The 23208-nt window shown below is 38.8% G+C and overlaps 1 protein-coding gene across 12 annotated transcripts in view; it reads left to right on the forward strand.

Moving 5' to 3' along the window:
• PARD3 (par-3 family cell polarity regulator) overlaps positions 1-23208 on the forward strand; it is a 445322-nt gene that overhangs the window by 337725 nt on the left and 84389 nt on the right. For 11 of the 12 annotated variants that reach the window (XM_071428678.1, XM_071428674.1, XM_071428686.1 and 8 more), the window contains one exon: positions 8263-8517. In XM_071428678.1, the coding sequence (XP_071284779.1) occupies positions 8263-8517 (255 nt within the window). Of the gene's footprint in view, positions 1-8262; positions 8518-23208 lie in introns of those variants that run through there. The other variant, XM_071428683.1, reaches the window with a different exon arrangement.

The raw sequence follows: 23208 nt of genomic DNA on the forward strand, positions 1-23208 counted from the left end.
ACTGCAACATCCAAGAAAGCAGGTTTGAGATACTGACAAACCTGCTGACATGGATGTGTCGTCACTTTGTAAAGACAAAGGGTGAATCAAGAAGGTCAGGTGATAAGGAAGGATGGGGGTGAAATATATGAGATTCCACAAGGTTAGAGGAAATAATTTTAATGTCTCCTTTAGTTTCATCAATGTCACTTGATTTCAAATTGGTGTTTGCACTTCACCTGCTCATATGCATAATATTTACTTTCTCTCCTGCATTTTTTCATTTCTTTACGTCTTCATTTGTATTTTGCTGCCTTCTTTAATAGCCTTCTTTAATATAACTCCTTATGAAAATGAGCATAATGTTCTCTCCTTAATATATTAGGGCACTTAAAGTAATCACCTTATCACCTTTATCCTTCACCTTTTTTTCTTTTTTAACTGCAGCCCTCCTGGGTTGTAGCTCATTAAACGTTTTTGAAATTCTCATGCATCTCTTCTGATTTGAGGAGGGGGGATCTTCAGAGAGACAGTAAGTACTATCACATATTCTAATTGGCAGATAGGCTGTGATTGTTGAAGGAGAAAGAAAATTAAGACTGTCTGATTATGTAGATACATTTCTTTAATTTAGAGATGATGGGCAGCCTTTTAAATGAAAAAAATGTAGTTCTTGTTATATTTCTCAGCTGTTGTAGAACCAATGCGTAGGAAATACATGTATGTAAAATTTCTGTGTAGGTGCAGAATTACAGATCTTTAAGAGAGACCATATCACTTTTTCAAGGTAGTATCTGCAGGGTGTGCCATTCCTGCAAGATGTTTCTTTCATCCTGGTGTTTTTTTTGGTTTTTCTTTTTTCTTTTCCTTAGTTTACAATAAACTCTGCAGCTTCCTATGGCAGTCTTTTCCACTGCCTTTTTTTTTGGAAGTTGCCCTGCTCACAGTATCTCAATTATTCTTGCTTCAGTTAAATACCTAACACCTTATTCTTTTCCTCTGGTGTTTGCAGATGGCTGTTATGTCCCCACTCTGTCTTTTTCTTCCCCAAACAGCTTGATGTTGCTGACTCATATATGTTACCCAGTAGAACTTTCAGATCCATTCTTGAAACAGCAACTCACAGGTTTTTTTCTCTACCTTTAATTGATTGTTTATTTATTTGAACTATGTTAATTACCTTCTAGTTGCTGTTATTTAAGTTAATTCTATTTTTGTAGCCTACTCTGTATTTCAAGAACATTTGAAATCTTAATCCTTTCCTCCAAAGGTCCTTCATTTGGGTTTTCTGCAGATTCAATAGTGTTCTAATTAATAATGAAAAACCCTGAGTAAATTCAGAGTGATCCACATAGAAAATATCTTAATCTGTCCATTCTGGTGACTGTGAATCTATTCTCTAGATACTCTGTAGGAGCAGCCTTGTTCAACCTATTGTATCCATCCCATAGCTGTTTTTCTTAGCCTGGGACTGTTTCTGTTCTGTTCACAAGGCCATTTCCCATGTTTTAGAAGGGAAATCTGACTGACTTTAACCACATCTGTTCTTGATAACTCTATGGTGGCTACTGCTTGTCCCATTATCTCCTCTGTGCTTACCAGTAGTTTACTTAAGGAGGGATTGAAGTTAAACTCATGAGTCTTTAATTCTCCTCCTTCTCTGAGGTATGTTTGACTTTTCCTATTTTTTTAGTATTTTAGCTGTCCTCAACAAGTTCTCCTAGTTGCTGAAAAAGTCTGAGGCTGCCTCAGACTGTTGTGTGTGTCAGATGAACTTCAACTACCTTAACCAGTTTCTAGCTACTTTTTTTGCTGGTATATTGAAGATATTTTTGTTATTGGTGGTAGTCAATTATGCTGGTCATCTGCTTGCAGTCAACCATTTCAGTGAAGACAGATGCAAAGGGAAAAACCATTAAGCCTCAGGTCTCCTCAGCATCATCTGTCAATATCCTTCCCTCACTGCCATGCAGGGGAGCAACCTTTTCTTTGCTCTTCCTTTTGCTGCTAATGCAATTACTCAATGATTTATTGTCATCTTTAAAGCTCCCTGCTACTTTTATTTCACATTATGCTTTGGCCTTTCTGATTTTGTCCCTGTATGCTTGTGCAAACTGACTACATTTTGCATGTGTTTCCTCATGTGTCTGAGGTCAGAGGATGGTCATATTTCAGTCAACTTGTCACACATGTATATCTATAGCAGATAAGGCAGAACTCCTAATTTTTTTTTAATGACTTGAGAAAGTTGGGTCTCTAGCCTTTCAATTAAAAAATTATATTTACATAGCAGTATTTTCTGACTTTTTAAAAAATGCATTTAAGTTTTGAATGAAATGTGGGGAAATGAAGAAGAGGAAGTGTCTTTCTTATTTAGAAGCTGTGGCTGTTGGTGGCCAGGATTATCAATTGTGCACAGTGATCCTTTGGAATGATTTTCCCAGGGAAGCAGATGGCTCTGCTGAGGGTGGTTATAACTGTGATAACTGAGTAGCTCTAATCATGGCAAGAAAAGCTAAGTGTCATATGCTGGTTCAGAGTGAAATCACAGTAATGCCTATAATCAAGGTACCCTCATTAGAAGGCTAGTTGTCAGAAAAATTCTGCTTGGCTCCAGACAAAGGTCAAAGAAAAATAGAGGAGAGGACAAACTCCCATATTGACTTGATTGCCAAAAATTAGAAAAAGGGCCATTAAAGCCCTGAAGGCAGTAGAGAAGGTTGGGGGAGGAACAGTGAGACGTGGTGTGCTGTGCCTGCAAGGTATTTTTCACTAGTAAAGAAGGAGGGGACAGATTTGACAAGATCTGGCTGCTGGCCAATGCACTTTCTGACCTCTTTATTAGAAACAATATCTGGCAAAAATTGGGCTGAATGTGTTCATCCCGCTGGACTAACTTGAACAAGCTGCCTGGCTTTCTAAACGTGTTGTTGTTTTTCTCTGTTTCCAATCCATCATCCCAGTGCATGCCAGTCTGATGGTAGAAGAACTGAGAACTGGCAGCCGTGAATGGCTTGTCATTAAGCTTCTGTCCTTACACAATGCTGTTTCCATCCTTAATAAACATTGTCAGCCATCTCACATATGTGGGACTGCAAGCGTTCAATACTGATTTTGTAAATGAGTGAGTCTCGGTGGAAAAGACGAGGGTGTGGATTATCACTTGGGCAATAGCTGAATCCTGGCAGCAGCAGGAGGATTAATTGAATTGACCAAGCAATTGCACACCAGAAACAGCAGCCAACTTTTTTCTGCTCTTAGGGGAGGACATTGCTGCCATTGCAGTGGCAAATGTAATGTACTAGCCATGAATATTCTTCCCATGCTGTGTTCATCAATTAAGATAAGTAGTGATTTTTTTGCAAGGACCTAAATCACTAATATGAAAAAATCCAAACAAAGGAGACTGAAGGTCCCGGGGAATTTGGGATATACTTATATTTTACTCCCAACTTTAGATGAAATAAGGGCTAATTTTTTTTCACAGCTTTGCTTATTCACTTTTACCAGCAACAGCTCATCCAGCTCCATGGATTTGACTTTTCTGTTGCTGAAAAAAGTTAAAAGTATAGTTCAGAGAACTGCAGTAAACTTTTAGCCCAGGGTGGAATTGAATCCCAAATTAATAAGATTACTTAGTACCCACATATGAGTTACATGGCTAAATGCCCTTTATGGTCAAGGAAGGGCTACTCAACACGGTTGGTAGAGCCTGGAGAAGGGTTTGGCTTCACCTTAAAATGTCCATGTTACAGATGTTCAGCTGAACTGTGTGCTGGACCATGCAGCAGCTGCCTGATGTGACTGAATCTTGACCAGCTCTCCTGGGAGTTCAAAACATACCTTGATACCTAAAATTAGGTGTCTAAAATGGTAGATGCCTTCATCTGAAAGCTGAATATCACTCACAGTTTATAAGAAGGGAACAAGGTAACTGCTGTTTCCTGGGGACAGCCATGCAAAAGCTTTTGCCTTCTTTTTGGGACCACCATTTCATGTGCATGGGAATTGCTGTACAATGGGTATGTCTATCATTACTGGATTAGCTTGCAATGAAAAGCTCTTCTAACAATTATAGGAAGTTCTGCAGCTAACAATATTGTCATTTGAGGCAGTTATCATTAGCTTTTGAATTGAATGGCACACAAATGCATGAGGATAGTTTATACTGAACATTATAATTTGAGTCTCAAAAGTATGACAGTGTGTTGTTGACATTTTCAGTGTTAACACTTCAGCAGGAAGGGTTTAGAAACTTCTTGGGGTAGCTTTTGTATTTTTAAAAGTTCAGTTTAAATACGGAAAAATCGATTAGCAGTTTCTGCAAAAACTCTTTGACGGTGAAACGAGCTACGTGAACATTAAACATTAGCATTATTATTATTGTTATCAAACCACCACAAAATCCTTAGGACGGCCATAAATCCTCAAAATTAGCTGATCTGAAATCTCAGACATAGGCATTTTTATTGTGCCATGTCATGAAGGAATACAATTCAGTGAAGACAGCTTAATACACTTATCCACATTATGAAACCACAGCACTGTGGTCAAACACTTCTCCAGATACTGGATTTCATTAGTGGGGGTGTTGCTGATTAGGGCTGAAGCACAGAGCAAGTTCTAGGCTCTCATCTGTGCTGCACAGTGTGTTTACATAACCATTTTAATCTTCCCCACAACAGTCTGCACTGGCATTTCCCACATCCATACTTGATGTGCTATGTGCTAACAAATGATTTAGGGCGCATCAAGCATATACACACATGAGCACACAGAGGGGCCAGCATAAAATACAGCATCACATTAAGTTCAAGTCCTTATAAAAAATATATTCAGAGTTAAAAGATATTATAATTCAAAAGGGATAGTGCAGTATTCAGCTGAGAGCTCTTATTCTTTTCAAGAGTATGCCTACATATTTTTCCCTAGTCGTTTGCTTCCTTCAAGCTGAAAGACATAATGTTTAAATGTGGTGTGTCCTTGAAAAGGCAACCCCAAACATATTTTAAACAATATTCAAAAATATGTTAAGCAACTGAAATACCTATACTTTTGTCATGTGAAAGTGCTAGCATTTTCACACTGGCTTAAATGTAAAACACAAAAGAATAATTAAGAGAAAAAAATCAGAACATTTTGGGTTTCAGTATAGTCAGACACTTTATACCTTTAATTTTAGTGTTATCTTTTGTTAAATGTTATTGCAAACAGTTACTGGGTACTTTGTTTATAATTAACAGGAAGATGAATGTGTCTAGACTCTAATTTTTAATACTATGTATGTGTATTAATACATTTTATTAGCAATTGTAGAAAATACTCTAAAAATTTTCCTGGTAGATGTGGCCATAATTACTTCCATAGCACTTCAGCAATCAGTTCTTTCCCACTTGAATGGGAATAAGTATCCCTCATGGAGCCATGCATGGGAAAATATGAATGCTCTGGCTGCAAATGGCTCAGCATCCAAACTATTAAAGCCAATAAGCAGATGCAGGAGAAAAGGTTTTTCACATGAAGCAGGGAACTCATGTCTGCACCTGTGGGGAGGGATGTGATCTTCACGGTCAAAAGGCACAGAAGGTCACTGCCCTCTCCCATAGTAGTTTGTGTAACAATGGCAGGTATCACCTGTAACCACCAGGTAATTCTGTTTTGTAAGCACTTCAGGTAACAATGTTTTCTTCTGATTGAATTATTCTATGCCACATTATTGTTACACTGTCTGATTTCATGCACTGAAATTTTGGTTATCTAAAATGCATGGATTTTTTTCCTTCAAATTTGTGTCAGACAGTGTTCCCAAATGTGATGATAAATTATCCATTTAAAGGAAAATTAAAGCTACCAATGTCTAAGAAATTTCTGATTGCCTTTGCTTCTCCCATTCAGAGGACAAATATAAGTAGATAAATACATTTCTTCACAGAGTAAATAGTACTGGACTACAAATTGGGAGGTAAACTACAGTGAGAGGAATCAACATGCACAGCTGGTTTTCAGACCTGCTTTTCCCCCTACATAGATACCTTCCAAATGATTAAGGCTGTAACACTTCTGAAATAACAGTTTTGGGGTATTGGAGAAGGTAAAATACATGCTTTTATTTTAAAATAGACCTGCAGAAACCCTGTTTAAGTTTGAAATGAGTTTTGCATTTAAATTTGAGTCCCTCTCCACTGTAAATTAAACAAAAATCAATTCCAGTCTGATGTTGCTGGAACTGTAGAGGAAAATTCTCTCAGCTGACTAGTGTTATAGTTTTCACTTCCATTTTTCCCTATTAAAATAAAAAGTAACCAATAAAGAAAATAATTTTAATATTTGCAAAATGAAAAAGTTATGTTACTTTAAAATGAACTTTTAATTTTTTTTTCTTTTCACTGTGACTGAACATGGGGCATGTAAATGGATCATTGAGCCACCAATGTAGGTAGCTCTGTTTTTTGAAGGTAATTCAGTTAATCAGTTGTATCCCAAATCACTATCTATGGTCAATACTTTCAGAATTTGTGGGGGAAAACATGTCTGTGTATCCATCCCTGTATTCCCTTATTTTTTATGGTGATCTTTGTAAAGGAACAGTTTCCTTGGGATTCGTCTGACGAAGAGCCATTTTTGATCTTCACATACCAGCTCAGGGCTGGATTCACATGCTTGAACACAGATGACTTGTGTCATTTGGGCTGTCACAGTCTTGGGACTTCAGCATGACCTGGGGGAGTCCTTGCCCAGCAGCTGCAAGTCCATTAGGATTACCTGGGGACGTCAGGTGGCCAGAGCTGCTTATATTTGAGCAGCTCAAACAAGGCTGGGTATCCAAGCTCCCAAGGAAGGCCTAAACAGCAGCAGCATCAAGAGTGTCTCTAGAGTGACTTCTTTCTTTCTCTGACACATGGATAGTTCCTGACTAGAGTCTGCTGCAAACAGCTCCTGGCCACCATAAGGGGAACCTGCACACGTGGCTGCTCTGAGCTCACCTAGTGTGAGCACTGGGATTTCATCTCTTTATCTGCAGTCTGAATCCCACCCTTTGTGTATCCTCTTTTGTTTTTGCAAATCTAATCTTGAGGGGGCCATTTTAAAATTCCCAAGAATGTCAAAGTTACCTAACTTTAGGGCTTTTCTATTTTCAGAAGAGCCGAGGCTTGCTTTCAAAAGAGACGGAAGCTTTGAATGGGCTGTTCTTGTAGAAAGTTGGCAAACAAGATGCCCTTGGAAATGGCACACAGCAGAGATGCACAGAGCTGTAGTCTGCATGGATGGATGCTGTCACTCTGTAGCCATGGCTTTATTAGATGAAAAAGGAGCACATTTTATTAATGGAAGGGAGGAGACAGCTTCATATTGCGATGATGACAGAGCATTAAACTGCTCTGGGGCGACAGTGCAAAGGGGGGCGTGGTCAGCTGGCTGTGCATATGTGTCTGCAATACATCAAATTTCATAAAATACCAAAGAGACTTCGAAGCCCAGATCAAATTTTTGTAATAGCTTTATGTGCTTTTGAAAGTATGACCTCTGCTCGATTTGTGCTTGTCAGATTCCTAAATGTCATCTGTTTCTATCTGTCACTTTTTATCATACAGCTAAATTAGTGCACATAGATATAAACCCTGTCCAGCATCACCTTTCATTTGTAACTTTAACACAAGGCACTTTCTGAGAAGATACAGCCTGCTTTTGAGAGATGCCAGATTCTGTTTATATTTTTTAAAAAGCATGCACATCTCAAAGGAATCATACAAGAATCTGCTTCTGCTGCTTACTGCATGCATGCAAACATAAATATATCCGTGTATCCTATCCCTACACAGTTTTTAAATTCTGGGAAAAAAAAAAAGTAGTATTAAGCTAAGAAAATACATTAAAATTCCTCTCTAAATGCATGCGTTAGAACCGTTAAATCTGGTAAGTTTTGATGGAGTACAATACAATATGAATGATGTCAGGCCAAGTAATAGCACAAGCATCCTAGGAAGCATGAAACAATAGATTAACTCTGTTTAGCAGCAGCTATGGCTAGTCATTATTTAGCTAATAATGAAACAAAAGACAGTGGATAATCAGATGTACTCCTTAAAGACCAGTGTTGATTGTTAGCATTGTTCAAATCTAGGCTTCAATGTCCAAGGTAAACTTGAGACCTCATGGCAAATGGAAACTGTAAACCTTCACTGGTTTCCACTGAGATAGGCTACCTAAAGTGTCTGCTGACTGCTGCTTTCAAATGCCTCAGGGGGGACACCCATCGGTTTCAGCCTTCTCTTAATCTTTCAGAATCCAAGCGAAGACTCGAGAATTTCGAGAGAGGCAGGCTCGGGAGCGTGACTACGCGGAGATCCAGGACTTTAACCGGACGTTCGGCTGCGACGCGGATCCCATGTACGCCGGCATCGCTGCCTACGACTCCCCAAACAGCGGCACAGTGACACTGAGCGCCCGGCCACAGAGCCCCAGGGAGGGGCAGACTGTGGAAGCCTTGTACGCCCAGGTGAAGAAACCACGGAACTCAAAGTCTTCACCTGTGGACAGGTAAGCGCCACACATCAATCAGTGCACCCTCTCAAAACCCACCCTGGTGTTGCTGTGGTCATGGGAGGTGGTTGTCCACGTCAGTTGGAAAGGCAGAGCTGCATTGTTGTTAATGGCTTTTTAAAGCTTTTATGTAGAACAGTGTTGAACTCACTCAAATAAACCTGTTACAGAGTGGGACAGGAAAGTTGTTTTCTGCAGAGCAACTACATTTCTTCTCTTTCTTCAGATGGTTTGGAATCTTGGAATCACTGTTGGGTATCATTAGAATTAAATTCAAATTTTTAATGTAATCAGGTTTATTTGTCAAAGCTCTAGCAGATATGTTTGTGGAATACAACATTTCCAATCTATTTACAGCTATTACAAAATCTCTAAAAGGTTACTGTTGTTATAGCAAAAATGGGTTAAAGCTTACGGGGATTCTAGTCCTGCTGTAGTCCTGAACTTCAGTCTAACAGGCTGAGATTTTTGATTAAGTATAGACCAAGAGAACAAATTCTAAACTTCACACTTGAGTTACTTGTTGGGTTGTAGCTTATGATTTTTACTCTTCCTGCAGTTACATTATCTGAACTGTGTCTTGCTTGTTTTTATACTGAAACTGGGCAAAATTCTGGTTTCTGTTAATGGAGTTCTGAGTTCATTTGAAAACCTGAAGCTAAAAGAGGAATGTAAACTAACATAAAGTAAAAATAGTGAGAGGCAGAATTCACAGGGGTTTTTTAATGCTTTAACAGTGAAAATACACCTGTTTTCTTGGCTTACTATTATAAACTTGTAGTTCTGCATTTTCTCAGCATTACAAAAATTAACACTAAAATCCTAGTGCAGGATGTATTGTTCACTCATTTGGAAGTTATTTATTTGGTTCATAGTCAAGCCATTCATTTTGTTTTCTACCTCATTGTTTCCAGCAGAAAAATATTGAATTTTCAGTAAAATCAGCAAAGCAATGTCTTTGGTGCAGAGTTTGAGATCTGTGTAGCTTCTACATAAGCAGTGGCATTCACCTTGACTATACTGTTCTAGGTGGTAATGGAGTAATTTATATTTCAGCTAAATATCTAAAACTCTTTGAGGACTGAGAGCATTGTACTTGACCCTCCACTTGATCTATTTTGGAAATTTTTTTTACATAATATTGATAAATATATCTCCTCTAATATGACAAATAAGAAAATCTCAGCTGCATTGTGGAATGTGTTCATTTTTACTAAAAATCGGTTGCACAGCCAATTTTTATTTTCTCAATCATATTGTTCTCTTTCATTGTGTAAAAGGTCTACTTTTCATAGTAAATAATTTATATATTGAGGTGTATGTATGTTATTTCAGTGAATGAAGCAAAATAATGTTAAAAGATGACAGCATCTGTGTCCTTGGAATTTTGTATTCCTCAGCCTTATATTGGCTGGCACTGGTATGCCCAGGTGCCTGACATTTCAGCACTTTTGTGCCTTTGGAAATCAAGATAGCTTGGTTGGATATGTCTGCCACGTGGTGACTCTCATGGCTGTTTTTGTTAGACCAAAGGCAGTGTTTCATGCTGGAGTTGAATGGCATCAATGTCACATCAACAAAAAAAAAGTTCTTTGATACAAACCTGGCACAGCAAAATAGGAGACCTGCGTGACCCAGTTAACTCTGTGTGGTGGCTGATAAAAGAGCCAGGAGAGAGTGAGTAAAGTGGAAGATAATGGAGTACCAGGGGAATCTGATGTTAATCAGGTAGGTAGGACTAAAGAGCAGTGCAGTAGTTTTGTACATTCAGGCTGCTCCTGGAGCACAGAGGGTCCTGTCTCTCACTGCTGGATCATGCTGTGACAAAAGGAAAGACCCAGCACACACAATGGGCCTGAGCAAAAGGATAAAATGCAAGTAGGGTACCAGAAATGGGGCATGAAAAACCAACCCTAGTCCTGTGATAAAGGGGGCAACATTTGACAAGAAACACCCAAAAAGAAATATTTAATTCAGATGTAAAAATATTATTATTTGCTATAAGTGTACTCTGAAATGCCTGTTCAGGGGTTTGATGCATGAAGGTCTGGTGTATTAGGGTTTTCTTTCCTCTCTCCTCTCACATCTGTATCAACAACCAAGCTGTGGAGATGATGAATCCCCCCGGTTCCAGGAGACCTTCTGGGAGTGTTGCAGTGATGTGCACAGTCTCAGGCTCAAAGTTACCTCTCCCAGAAGCTGGGTCTGCACTTTGGGCCTAGTGTTGAGAGTGTGTGTCACAGAATCATGTAACAAATGGTTTGGATTGGAAGGATTTTAAAGACCACCTTTAAAATCTGTGAGGGAGCAGCTTTCAGTTGTCCTTAAGGTGTGAGAGGGGTGTCTGGGAGCTTGACCTTTGTAATGTTCAGTGTGAGAGCCTGGATTATGGCTGAGACACCTGCCCAAAGGCTGCTCTGTCTTTTACAGCTTTATCTTAGATATACTAAGAAAGCATCATCTGAGCATTTTTCTAAGAATCAGTTGTCACCATGTGGACCTAAGGTGCTTTTAATTCTTTTGTCTCCTTGTCTGTAGAATACCCATTTCCTCACCCCTTGTGCATTGCAATCTCTTTCTTGCTATCCCTTTCCAGCAGTGAGACCTTCCTCTTTCACTTGGCATTGCCTTTGATGCCCCTTTTGACATCAAGCATCCAAATGCCTCTGCTCAAGGCTCTTCTCCATCTCTCTTCTCTGCAGTCTGATTCATTCTCAGAAAGCTACAAGAAATTTGATGACAAATAGTTGGTTGCAGTTCTGCATCCTTAAAATATTGTGTACATGAGTGTTCACCCGTGGTGAGTGTTATTTTCAGTGTGTTTTACTTCTTCTCCCTCCCATCCTTTCCTTTCTTCTGGATGATTCAGAGGTTACCCAAGTAGAGACAGTTGCTTCCAGCCTTTGTGGATGGAAAGGGAAATCACTCAGTGTGTTACCCTTTGCTGAACTGCCAGGAGCTGGTCATGGCCAGGCTGTCTCAAATCTTTAGCACGTTCATATTAAAAGCAGCATTGTTTATATGGGAAATGTTATTTCTATTGAAGTTTGGTGCTTAGTGCCAAACAAAATTTGACATTTAAGTATGTCCAAAAGGTTATTTAAAAGTCTGTTACGAAGGAGCCTATAACAAAATGCCCCATAATAGTTTGCATACCATTGCTGAATACTTATGACAATTTTTTTTGTAACTTGAAAGAGAATTACTGTGGCTGTGTGTGAGGCCTTGTCAGGGTTTGTTTTCCTTTAATATTCCCCCAACTTCTCTATTACTTTCATCAACACATGCCACCAACTGTTGTAAGTTTAACTGTATCATGGCAAATAGTGAATAGCAAAGTGGAGGACAAGTATGTCAACTGCTCATCAGTGTAGACAGATAGTACAAAACACTAAGAAGCACATGGTGATTCCCTAAACTTTGTCTGCCAATTTCTCTAAATAGAAAGTAGATCATATAATGTCAAAATACAGCAAAGGAGAAAAAGATTTTAACTCACTCATTGGAGACATGCAGAGCTAGATGCGTGTAAGTGACAATGACTTACCAATTTTACTGACAATGGCTATTAAAAAAACCCAGCCTGTAAATAGTAAATGCTACTCAAATATATTCTTACAGGATTTGAAACTGGTTTAGAACTACTTTAATGCAGATTTGTATTGCATCAGAGTTCAATCATTAATGGATATTTGGTGGGGTTTAGACGGGAAAGTGTTTCTTGGTTGGTTGGTTTGGTTTTTCAGCGATTGTATCAGTTACGGATATAACACTAAAAAAGTTATTTTCTGCTCTTTATCCTAGACAATCAAAGCAGATTGTCTTTCTTAACAGAGGAGTTTATTGTTCAGAAGAAAGGAAGCTCTAGCAACAAATAAATAAACAGATACATAAATGTGTTGGGAGAGATTGATGATCAGCCTAGTTCCATGTACACGAGCTGCCCTTGTGACATCAGCTCCATCCAGTGCACTGACAGTGAATAGAGACAGGCTGCTAAGAAGTTTTTCACTTCTATGTTAGGCATTGATGAAGTGAAGCAGAGGTGGAATGTATAATCTATGTTTATTTTACCATTTGGGAAAGAGGTGTCTCAAGAACATAGTTCTTGAGAATAAGGCTTTCAGCTTATCTGAAAAATGTCTCTAGTATGTTTTGCATTACACAGAAGAGAAGCTGAATGACTGATCAATACTGCTTTTCATGTAGATGACAAGGATGCCATACAGTGGGGCTTTATGGCAATCACCTGACATCCATAGCTGAGCACGATGCAGAAAGACAACTCCTAATGGCTGTCACTCTTTAATCATTTCCCACCAAGAGTGCATTGTCCTGAAATAAAATAGGCACTGTGCTGCTGTAAATCTAAATAGCTTGAAAATAGTAGGTTAGACTCCTCCGGCTTGCTGAGGACATTTTAATGGAAACATAAATACCATAATCATATGCTTTTTGCATGCATTTTGCCATTAAAAGAAAAAACCTTCATTTTAGAAGGGAGACCTTTATGAGCTGCTTTATTTTCTATCAGAAGTGGAATCAAGTTATGTCAAAGGAATATCTGGGAACTGAAAATAACCCCACTTCCTTTAACTGTCATCTGCTCAGTGCAAAGAGGCAAAATTGTTTTTTTCAGGTCGGGTCACATACTTTCCTTGCTGCTTTTCCAAAAAGAATGGGAGAACATTTTATTAAGTTGTTAACTTTGATTCTCTCAGTAATATCTTTGTGCGTAAATTGGCATGAGAGTAATGAAACCTGGAAACTGCATCAAAACACTCTGATATAATAAAAGAATATGTAAAAAGTGAAATAAGCAGACCCTGTCTTTCTAGTGTATATAAAATAACTCTTAGCAATAGCAGAATGGGTCATGAAAGCTATGAAATACTATATTGCTGTGCTTGGATAAATATTTGTTAAAAAAGCTGGCTCTTGCGCAGCTATATTAAACTTCTTTATTAGTAGTGTCACTCACAGGAGTGTTCTTAAGTCTGTGGGATCATTTATGCCTAGGAATTGGAGCTCACTGCTAGGCCCACCAGAGATAGAGATAGGAGTTATTACTTAGGGTGATGCATCCTGTAAATGCTAGGGTGTTTCTCAGAAGAAGAGATTTTTTGATGGTTCTGGAAGTTGACTTGAAGAGCACTTTCATGAAGGGAAAGGCCACGACACTGAAAACCATCTATCCAGTGACATTTAAAACCTTCAGAGCTGTGCAGAGGGCTAACAACCTATATTGAATAAGATTATGAGTAAGCTCTTCCCTCCTACCTCTGTTTACTTCTCTTTGCTGATCAGGGAGTGTTTTTCCTTCTCCTGGATCCCTTGTTCTTCCCTGTTCATCACCCTCTGCCATCAGAGCCCTGCAGATACCATGCTACAGGGGAAGGAACCATTCATGCAGGTGAATGTGTTGAGAATATTGAGAATAAGTTGCAGAGATCTTCTAGTTTTGCAAACACCATAAGTAATTGGTAATGTTTCAGAAATTAATAGTCACGGGTTTTAAATCCCTACCTTGCAGTCAGTGTCTCTCTTTTGTGGCATTACAAAGCTTCATTCCTGTGAGAATCTGACTTCTGGAAAGACTTTCCTGGCCTAGGAAGTGGCACATATGCCATTATGGAATAATCAGACTCTCCACGGCAACCTGCCTGGAGAGCAGTGGGTTAATGAACTGTTTGCAGTCCTCTAACATGTAAAACTGAAAAAAATACTTGGAAGTCATTGTGGTATTTTTCTTCCTCTGTCTGTTATAACCCAGAGAAGGATTAGTTAGAGCCTCTGTGAGACTCTTCATGGGGTTTAATTTCACTTTAGCGCTAACACATTGGGGTTTTTTGTTTCTCTACCCTTCATCCTATAAGCCAGTAATCCTTGCCCCCAGGACTGCCTAAAAATTAGCTTGGTCTCTCATAGTCCTGTGTATTTAGAACCCAATAGACACTATTAGCATTGGCATTTTATTATCTTAGGTTGGTTGTTTTCTTTTGTTCTTCCATCTTGATAGAATATAAGACAAGTTTTAATATAAATTCATGAGGATTTATTTGGGCTCCCTATTGTGAAAGTATGCAACTGCACTCCCCTGTTTGGGTTACCACTTTGGTGGAATAAATGGCCGACTTACAGTGAACTCTATTCAGGTCTCCCATTTTAATTACTTGGAAGTCCTGGTCTCTCTCTGAATAGATCCCAGGCACTGATACTGTTGTGAGAACCACATCTCTCTCCATTTACCACAGCCTCACTGAAACCCCAGTGGTTTCTCTTCCCCTCTGCTCCGGCCAGCTTGCCATGCAATCTGAAGTGTGACAGCTATTTGTTTGTTTCCACAAAAGCAGCTGGGGTTAGTACCTCTACAAATGGTTGCAGTGGGCAAATGCACAGAGAGATAAGAGAGGTGAACTTCCCTCCCTGGGTTACAGGACCAGGAGGTGAAGAGGGGCCCACCCAAACGTGCCCTTGGTGCCCCTGCTCTGGGAGACGGCGGATGGGCTCCTGGGCTGGAAGCTGGGAGTATCTGCATAGCTGGGGGATTTTCAATTCCTTTAAGTGCAGTTGAGAGACTGTTTATAAAAGGGGGGTCAAAACCTGTCACTTCAACACAATATATTGGTAATTTAAATATGTTGTAACTGAATTATGCATAGTATTTTTTGCTGGTATATTAGTACAATTTTCACACAGATATAGATCAGTTGAGTGTTTTGTTGCTTGGATTAAAAAAGAGAAAAGCATTTACTTTGTTATTCAGATGGTAGAAGTTAATATTTATTTTTTTTAAAAAAAGAAGAAAAAGGAAAACTATAATTATATATCCCAGTATGAAAAAACATGATGCAAAAGCTGGAAAAGGCCATGTCTTGGGCATCAAATGGTTATTGTATGGCTTGAGATTGCAGTCCAGAAACCCAGCTGTGTGCATAACGTGCACATCTTTTTTTCCCACTAATGCCATCAATGCAACTTGAACTTCTTCTTCCTGAGAAAATTATGGGAAATATTTGAGTCCACAAAGCTGAAAAAGCAAAGGCTTTCCATTCATTAAATCAAGTGTTTTGATCCTACCGATGTAAACTGCTAAAATCTGTTCTTTGCAAGTCCTACTAACCAAAATTTGGATTGCAAACTGATGTTGTGCCTCACTTGAACACCATAATTTAATCAGTTTAATTTGTTGTTGCTGTTGAATGTGGCCCTTTCTAAATAGAATACAAATTTATGATCTTTTTGTCTTTTATGTCCCTCCAGTCAACCCATCTGTTCCTCTTTGGTGAAGGATTCAGGCTTCTCCTTTCCAAGCATTTGAAGAGCTAGGGATTTTTCATTTTAGATTTTTCTGGCTATGGGAGAGGGGTGCAAAGGAAGAGCTTGTAGAGAATCCTGTATTTTCACAGAATCTTGTATTTTTACTTTCTTAAATACGCAACTTGAAGTTAGATCTTTAATGTAGTTTAATGGATGAACAGTAAAATGTTCTTCTAATGTTGGAGGATTTGAAAGGGTTTTCCTTCTTTGCTATTTTTGTGAATGATACCTCCTTCACAGATGAGACAAACTATATTTAACTACACCGTTTATCCTTATGGCCAGCCTTGTTTGTTTATGTGACCCACAAATCATCCTGCTTATGGTCAAAGTACTTTGTCACTGGAGGAAGTGGTGGAGTCTAATTGTGGGGAGGAATCCTCTGCAGTGAACTTCAGGAAGGAAAATAGCATCACTTCATATGGCAAGGGGAAGTGGTTAATTCCTTTTAACATATTGTAAACTCATTGAATGAAACATACCACACTGGCAGCCCTGGAAACTGAGAAATTCCTGAAAGATCTTATTTCAGTTTGTTCTTGGTTGGAAAGCTGAAAAACAGTGCTTTTCTACTCATCACTCAGAAAACAGTGTATATTCCTGCAGCCTTGTACTTCATGATATATTGTTAAAGAATTGGTTTATAAGGTGTTTGAAATCTTGTTCCTTAAGGCTCAAACACTGTGATGTGAAACATTGAAAGGTTTCTTGCATGACCTATTTTATATGATTAGGTATTTCTGAAAAACATCAGACTTATTTCTAAAATCAGACTTACTTGCCATGAATTTTTTTTCATTCTTTAAAATACTAGTAGCATTTAAATAGCTTTTCAATTTGATGTATTCATAGCACTCTTTCTTACATGATGGATATATCAAATGTTATTGTGGTAAATAGATGACATATTTGTAATGGATAGGTAATTTCATGTACTCAGAGTTTAGACAGTGATATAACATATAAGACTTAATTTATGAAAGAAAAGGCAGAGGAGCAGATTTTGCTTCATTTTAATTTGTGTGTAGTTTTGTAACAATGCATGGCATGCCTGAGCTGCATTGCTTTCTGTAATGAAATGTCTTCTGTGGGCAACAATTCATAGTTTAATACAGCCTTCTCTCATTCCTAGGTTTCCATTTAAAAGGAAACACAGTACAAACTGGGATGGAAAGAGAGCACATAATTTCTACTCTGAACATTTAAAAAAACCAATTAGACTTCAAGGGATGTGAGAACTAATGTCCCTCAGACTTTTCATTTCCACTTATCTTTGGGATGGGAAGAGCTGTGACCTGGCAAACAAAGAAGACAGAAAATATTAGCATGGGTCTTTATTTCCCAAGACATAGTTCATGGCTCATTAACAGTGGTAGTATCTGTTACTATGCTGCAGAGAAAACAAGCAGAAGTTGCCTGTTGTTACTTTGTAATTGTGTTAGTAGATATAGTGTGAAAAAAAAAAAGAAAGAAAAAAGGAGAAAAAGAAGGTTTAGCTGTGTATTATTTTGTACATCATTTTAAACTGTGCTGTGTCTGCCAGCTTAAGATAAACTCTATGCATATTGGCTAAAATGTCAAATTAACCCACCCGTTTTTAGGATTTCTAAATGCCCATCAAGAAATTGAGGGTTGTGCTGAAGCTATTTTAATTAGCAAAGTGTGATTTAAAGGTTGCTAAAATCAAAAAGAGCTTATTCATTTTTCATCAATAATAATTTTTCTTAATATTTCATCAGAACCTGCTGATTCGGAGACCACCTTCTGGGCTTTGATTCATTAGGACTGCAGACATAATTTAATTTTTTCCCCTTTCCTCATTCTGTGATATGCTCTTTCATCTTTGAGACATTGTTAAGATGTTTCTAACATTCACAGATTGCTAATTGATCCAACTTTTTTTGAAACTGTACTTAAGACAGAGCCTTTTTTTCTGTGGAAACAAGTTTCCATGCATTTGCTTTTATTAGTGTACTTTTCAGTCTCTACATCTGATAAAAGTTCTCAAACAGACATTGAAAATGTAGGACTTGTATGGTTTTATATATGGCAAGTGAGGCAAAAATATTAGGGACATGATAGAGGGAATTTAAAAGAGTTGGTAGAGTTATTAAGATTATGCAGTTACTACATTAGGCCTTTGTAGTTCATCTAGAACTAACTTGGTATTAAAACAGTGCTGTAAGTAATGTTTCTTTTTGTCTAAATCTTTGGGGGATCATGGAGAAGAGCAATTATGGGAATTTATGCAAAGGCATTTTATGAAAGGATGTACAATTAAAAGAAATTGCTCCTTTCACTTTAGTAGGGCTGTTCATCTAAGTTTTGTCTACATTATCATACTCTGGTAATTTCTAGTCCCCAAATGCACTTCTGTTACTATTTTAAGTTGGGCTTCATAACCTGCTTCTTCTTGGAAGATTTCCCTGCAGAGAAGTATCTGGAAAACTTTCCATTTGGGTGCCTTGTTAGAACAACAAGGGCTGGTTGCTCAGCACAGTGGGTTGGAGCAGTCCAGGTGCCGTGGGCTGTACCCTGATCCTGTTCTGTGAGTGGCTGGAAAACCATCACAGTCCTCATTTCCCTTTGCTCATCTCAGTTGTGAAATGTGTCACACTGGCTGGGTGCACCTCATTCTGTGGAGGCACAGTGAATTAGAGAAGGGCCATCTTTTTCTTTTCTTCCATGAGACCATTTTCCTCAATTCAGTCTAATTAGAATTTCAGGAACGTCCTCTACGTCTTGCTTAGATGGCCAGAGCTGAGTTGTTTGTCCTGTGAAGCCACACTGAACAGTTCATGCAGACTGAATTTCATTAGCTTTCATTAGTTGCACTATTCTGCTGTAGTTAAAATTGCTGCAGCTCAGGATGTCAGAATTTAGCAGGAAAATAGGCAAAGCCAACATACCATTCAGTGTGAGAAATAATCCTACTTTATTGGAGCTCACACTTGCATTTTTTATTATTCCTTCTCATGGCTCAGATGTGTGTGTCCATATTCAGTAGAGCTCATGCCCATGTGCAGAATGAAATGCAGATACAAGGATGTGTTTAGCTGTGACAGAATTTTTATGTGCATGTGCTTATGTCTGTCTGTATGTTTTTGTATTTAGAAAATCTCCAAAAATTCCTCTGCTCCAGAGGAAGTGACCTCCAGAAGTCATCTAGTCCAACCCCCTGCTCAGAGTGGGTTTGCTCAGGTCAAGTTGCTGAGGCCTGCAGTTGTGTCCTGAATATCTCTGAGGATGGAGATTTCATTTAGCTCCCTGGGTGCCTGTTCTAGTGTTTGATCAGCTTCATGCTAGCTAGAAAAACAAAGGCAAAGAGAAAAAGCTTTTTATATCAGAATTTCCTGTCCTACTGTTTCTGTCCATTTTCTCTTATTCTATTGCTGTGCAACTCAGAGAGGAGTCTGGTGTGTGTCTGTAAAAAATAAACTAAAAAACCCAACCAAAATTAATGAGTCACTTAATGTAATACTTTGAATATGAAACGAGATTCAAATTTTTCAGGCATCAAAAGAAATTTTAAAATAATACAGATTACCTTACAAAATAATTGTTATCATTGAGCTTCTCCTTGAATGATTGTCAATGTTGGCTTTTTTTACCTATTGTATTTTCATATTTCAGAATGCACTTACCTACGTCTTGTTTCTCCCACTTATTTTCAAAACATGAATTTTTTTCTCTGCTGCACTCTCAAAACTTGAATAATAAGTCTTAGAACACAGTATAACTCTTGATTCATCTTTAAACAAAGGAAGCTGCATAGGAAGTTGCCTTTTATCCCCCTTTGTATTATGCTTACAGCATTCAGCTCCACCAAAAATTTTGTATTATGCTTACAGCATTCAGCTCCACCAAAAATGATGCATCTTAAAGCACCTTAAAAATGACTCAGAGCTGTGTGTGTTGTTGGATTGTTCCTTATACACACTTAGTTCTGCTAGGGCAGGATTGCTGCTGTGTGGGACGTGTGCCTCTGACAGCCTTTCTTTTGCTAAAGGATTTTCTGTGTTTCTCTTTTAACACTGAGGTTCTGCAGCTCATCTGCACAATTTCCTGGACAAAAAGAGATCATAACTCCCAAAGAAATGATACTGTGTTGGCAGTGAAACAGAGGCTTCTGAGCATTTCTTAAAGTCCTGCTTGCAATGTTCATTCTGGGCTAGAATTTGCAGATGGTGAGTGCATTGCAGGAATGGAGGCTCAGGAGACACTGGGTCTCCTGTGGAGCTGAAGGGCCACACCAGAGGACAGAGGGGGAAATGAAGCAACTCTCCTGTGGAGATCAGGAGCACTGCAGGATGGAGATCAGGGAGAGGAAGCTGCCTGCTGAGCTCTCTGGGACAAAGGGGAGCCAGCTATCCCCTCACCTGCAGGGAAAAAAAATAATAGAAAAATCAACTGCCTTCCTTGTAAGCACAGGTGAGGAATAGGATGGTCTGTGTGGGGTTATCTTTCATCTAGAGAGTATATTTGCAAGGATCCTGAGGAACTCCATAACCTTTAATGGGACTTGTAGTTAATATAAGTACACCTTAGCCCTCAGCTGATCCCCTCCCCAGTCCCTGCACTGACACCTGTGCAGTGACACACTGCTGCTCTTTAATTGCACATAAATCAGGGCCAGAGAGTGGAGACAAGCCAGGGCAGTATGGAAGGAGAATTTAAGTGTAAAACGTAATTACCTGGGCTGGAACATGGCCAGGGCACCAAGGTTAACACCTGTATGCTGGTGAGAACTGCCTGTTGATATTCTTCCAGAAACCATTTTCTACAGAGTTACAGAGAAGACCTTGTTAGTCACTTGGTCTGATCTCCTCTGTACACAAAATTTGTTCTTACTGTTGTGTATTGTCACTTGTGTAGTGCACATTGAAATGGGCTGTGTTCAACAGCATTATGTGGGCTCTTTCTCTTATAGCTCTTGTTTGAGAAGACAATTGCCTGATATTTAATCTATTTTTTTTTATTTTATTGCCTCCATGTTCTCTTGAATGTACTAAGGTCTACAACAGAAAGACAAAAACCACATGAGATTCATGGTACCTGACCATGTCTCTTGAGATACTAAGAAAGGAGGAAGAAAATATTTTTATAAATATTTGAGTTCCTCAGTCATAAAACAGCAAGTTAACTGCTGCTGAGAACTGAACAAAGCAAGCTCAGCTATCACCACATCTCACCAGGAAAGACACAGTGTTACCATCTTCCTTTCCTTCTTTGTTCGTAGACAAATGCAACATCACTCCTTTTATGTGCTTAGTTTAATCATATTTTTCATATTTTACCCTCTTATTTCATTATTTCATCTTCAGTCAATTTTTATTCTCTGAGTGGAACACAGGAGTGCCATTTCAAGCAACTCAACAGTCACATCCTTCCTCATTCTGCCTGAGCTACTCAAACCTTCTCTTCACTGAGGCAATACTGAGAGCAGAGCTGCCTCTAGTCATTCAAGAACTCTGACAAGTGGTTTTGGATTTCTTTCTCAGTCAGGTATTAATCCTGTCTTAAAGTCCTCCATATTTTCATCTGAAGGTAGCTATCTCTTGAATACATATCTCTCTAGTAGAAGGAGAAATAAATTTTGTTCTGCTCTTGACCTTGTTCTTGAAGGGTGTTTTTCATTTGTAAGATGCCTACAGCATTTCAGAGGTTCTGCACAGTCTGTCCTGATTTCATATTATGCCTGTCAGTGTTACCTGAGCATATTTTCAGAGGAGGTCTGCAGGACATTGTATCTATTTGTCATGTGAGGCTGAATGTGGACATCCAGAAGGAAAACTGTCATTCCTACAGATTGAGCCAAGTCTTGGTAGCTGTGGCTGCAATATTTTATTCCTTACAGATGAGCACTGAAAAGGACTTCTGCACATTCAGCAGCTGGGTACACAATCTAGCATTCAAGTTAGGCAGTGTAAGGTCAGAGTTTTATTTTTTGTTGTTATTGGTTTTTATGGTTGATAGTATAATGATCATTAATATTTCACTGGCATTTATTATAAAAGATTATATATTGTAATGTTCGAGGGAAATATTGAAACTTTTATGTGATTTTAAATTGCTGTGTATCCAGTCTGACAAATTGTGCTAGTGTATAGGAAATAAAAGGAATTAAGAGAAGTTTAAACTCATGTGAGCAGAGGAAGGCAATTTTATACAGTAAATGAATACAATATTAGGAAGGATGACATGAGAGAAGTGTTGATGTGAGAGCAACATGTCAGATCAGGAGGAAGTGAAAGTTAGAAGCATCATGCTGAGGACTAAGGATGAGAATGAGGTTGTGTGCCCAAGGCAAAAAGAACTCCCAGGCTTTGGACTTGGAGATGACAAGGTGGGATGAAGATGGCTATAGGGGGTAAAGAAAGGTAATAATTACATTCCAGCAGTCTTTAATGTATGTCAGTAAGGTCCTTGGCCATGATATAATTCACACACAATTCACCAGAATGCAATTAAATTCTGTTGTTATACTTCTTCCCCCCATATGAGCTCTCTTCCACGATTCACCTGAGATTAGGAAAAAGTACCTGAGCTCATTTATTCCCACCCTGCAACTTCAGCAGTGCTGCAGACACAAAAATGATGCCTTGACTGCTGCATCCCATTTGATACCACATCAGAACAATTTAAAGAGGCATAAAACAGCAGGAGCTGCAATGTAGGTGTTCAGGTTCTTGCTGCTCGGCCACATTACTATCGTGCTGTAACTGCAAGGGTGTTGCAAACTTGATTAAAAAAATTAATGATGAGAAACAAAGGGATGAGCAAAGAGACCAAAAGAAAAAAGTGAAGAGACCGTGCAAGAAGTTATTGCATGCAAGTCATCCAATTATCCCTCAGAGCCCACATCCCTTGTCTAATTGCCTAAGTTGATCTTTCTTCAGGACTGAATGGATTAAATGAATAGCAGGGCTGGTGGAAAGCAGCCTATGGGAGGCATTTGGTGAACAGGCTTGCATGAACAGCAGAATAGAGTTTCTATTTGCTTCTGTTTGTCTGGGCCTTCTGTTATCAAAGAGGAACAAAGAATGAAAAATATGAGGGCTTTTGATTAGTAAATAGTCCCTTTGGCTCGGAGTTGAGACACTGGGGGATGCTGCAAAGCCTATCCTGATACTTTTTCTGCTGTGCTAGTCTGTATGGTATATCTCTCTCTGGGATCATAAGCTCTCACTTTACACTATATTAAGTTAATTTGAAAAACTGAAGGAAAATGAAAACTTCTTCAGAATATCTCACTACAAATCCACTAGGCACTGGAGAATGTCAGGGTTGAGCTGGCATTAAAATGAGAGTCAGTGGCAGCCTGGATCCTTGTCTCACAGCAGTCACACGTGCCAAACTCACAATGGA

The sequence above is a fragment of the Agelaius tricolor genome, unplaced genomic scaffold (genome assembly GCF_023055355.1).
Source record: "Agelaius tricolor isolate 1412-34295 unplaced genomic scaffold, bAgeTri1.0.p SCAF_6, whole genome shotgun sequence".
NCBI classification, from domain to species: domain Eukaryota; kingdom Metazoa; phylum Chordata; class Aves; order Passeriformes; family Icteridae; genus Agelaius; species Agelaius tricolor.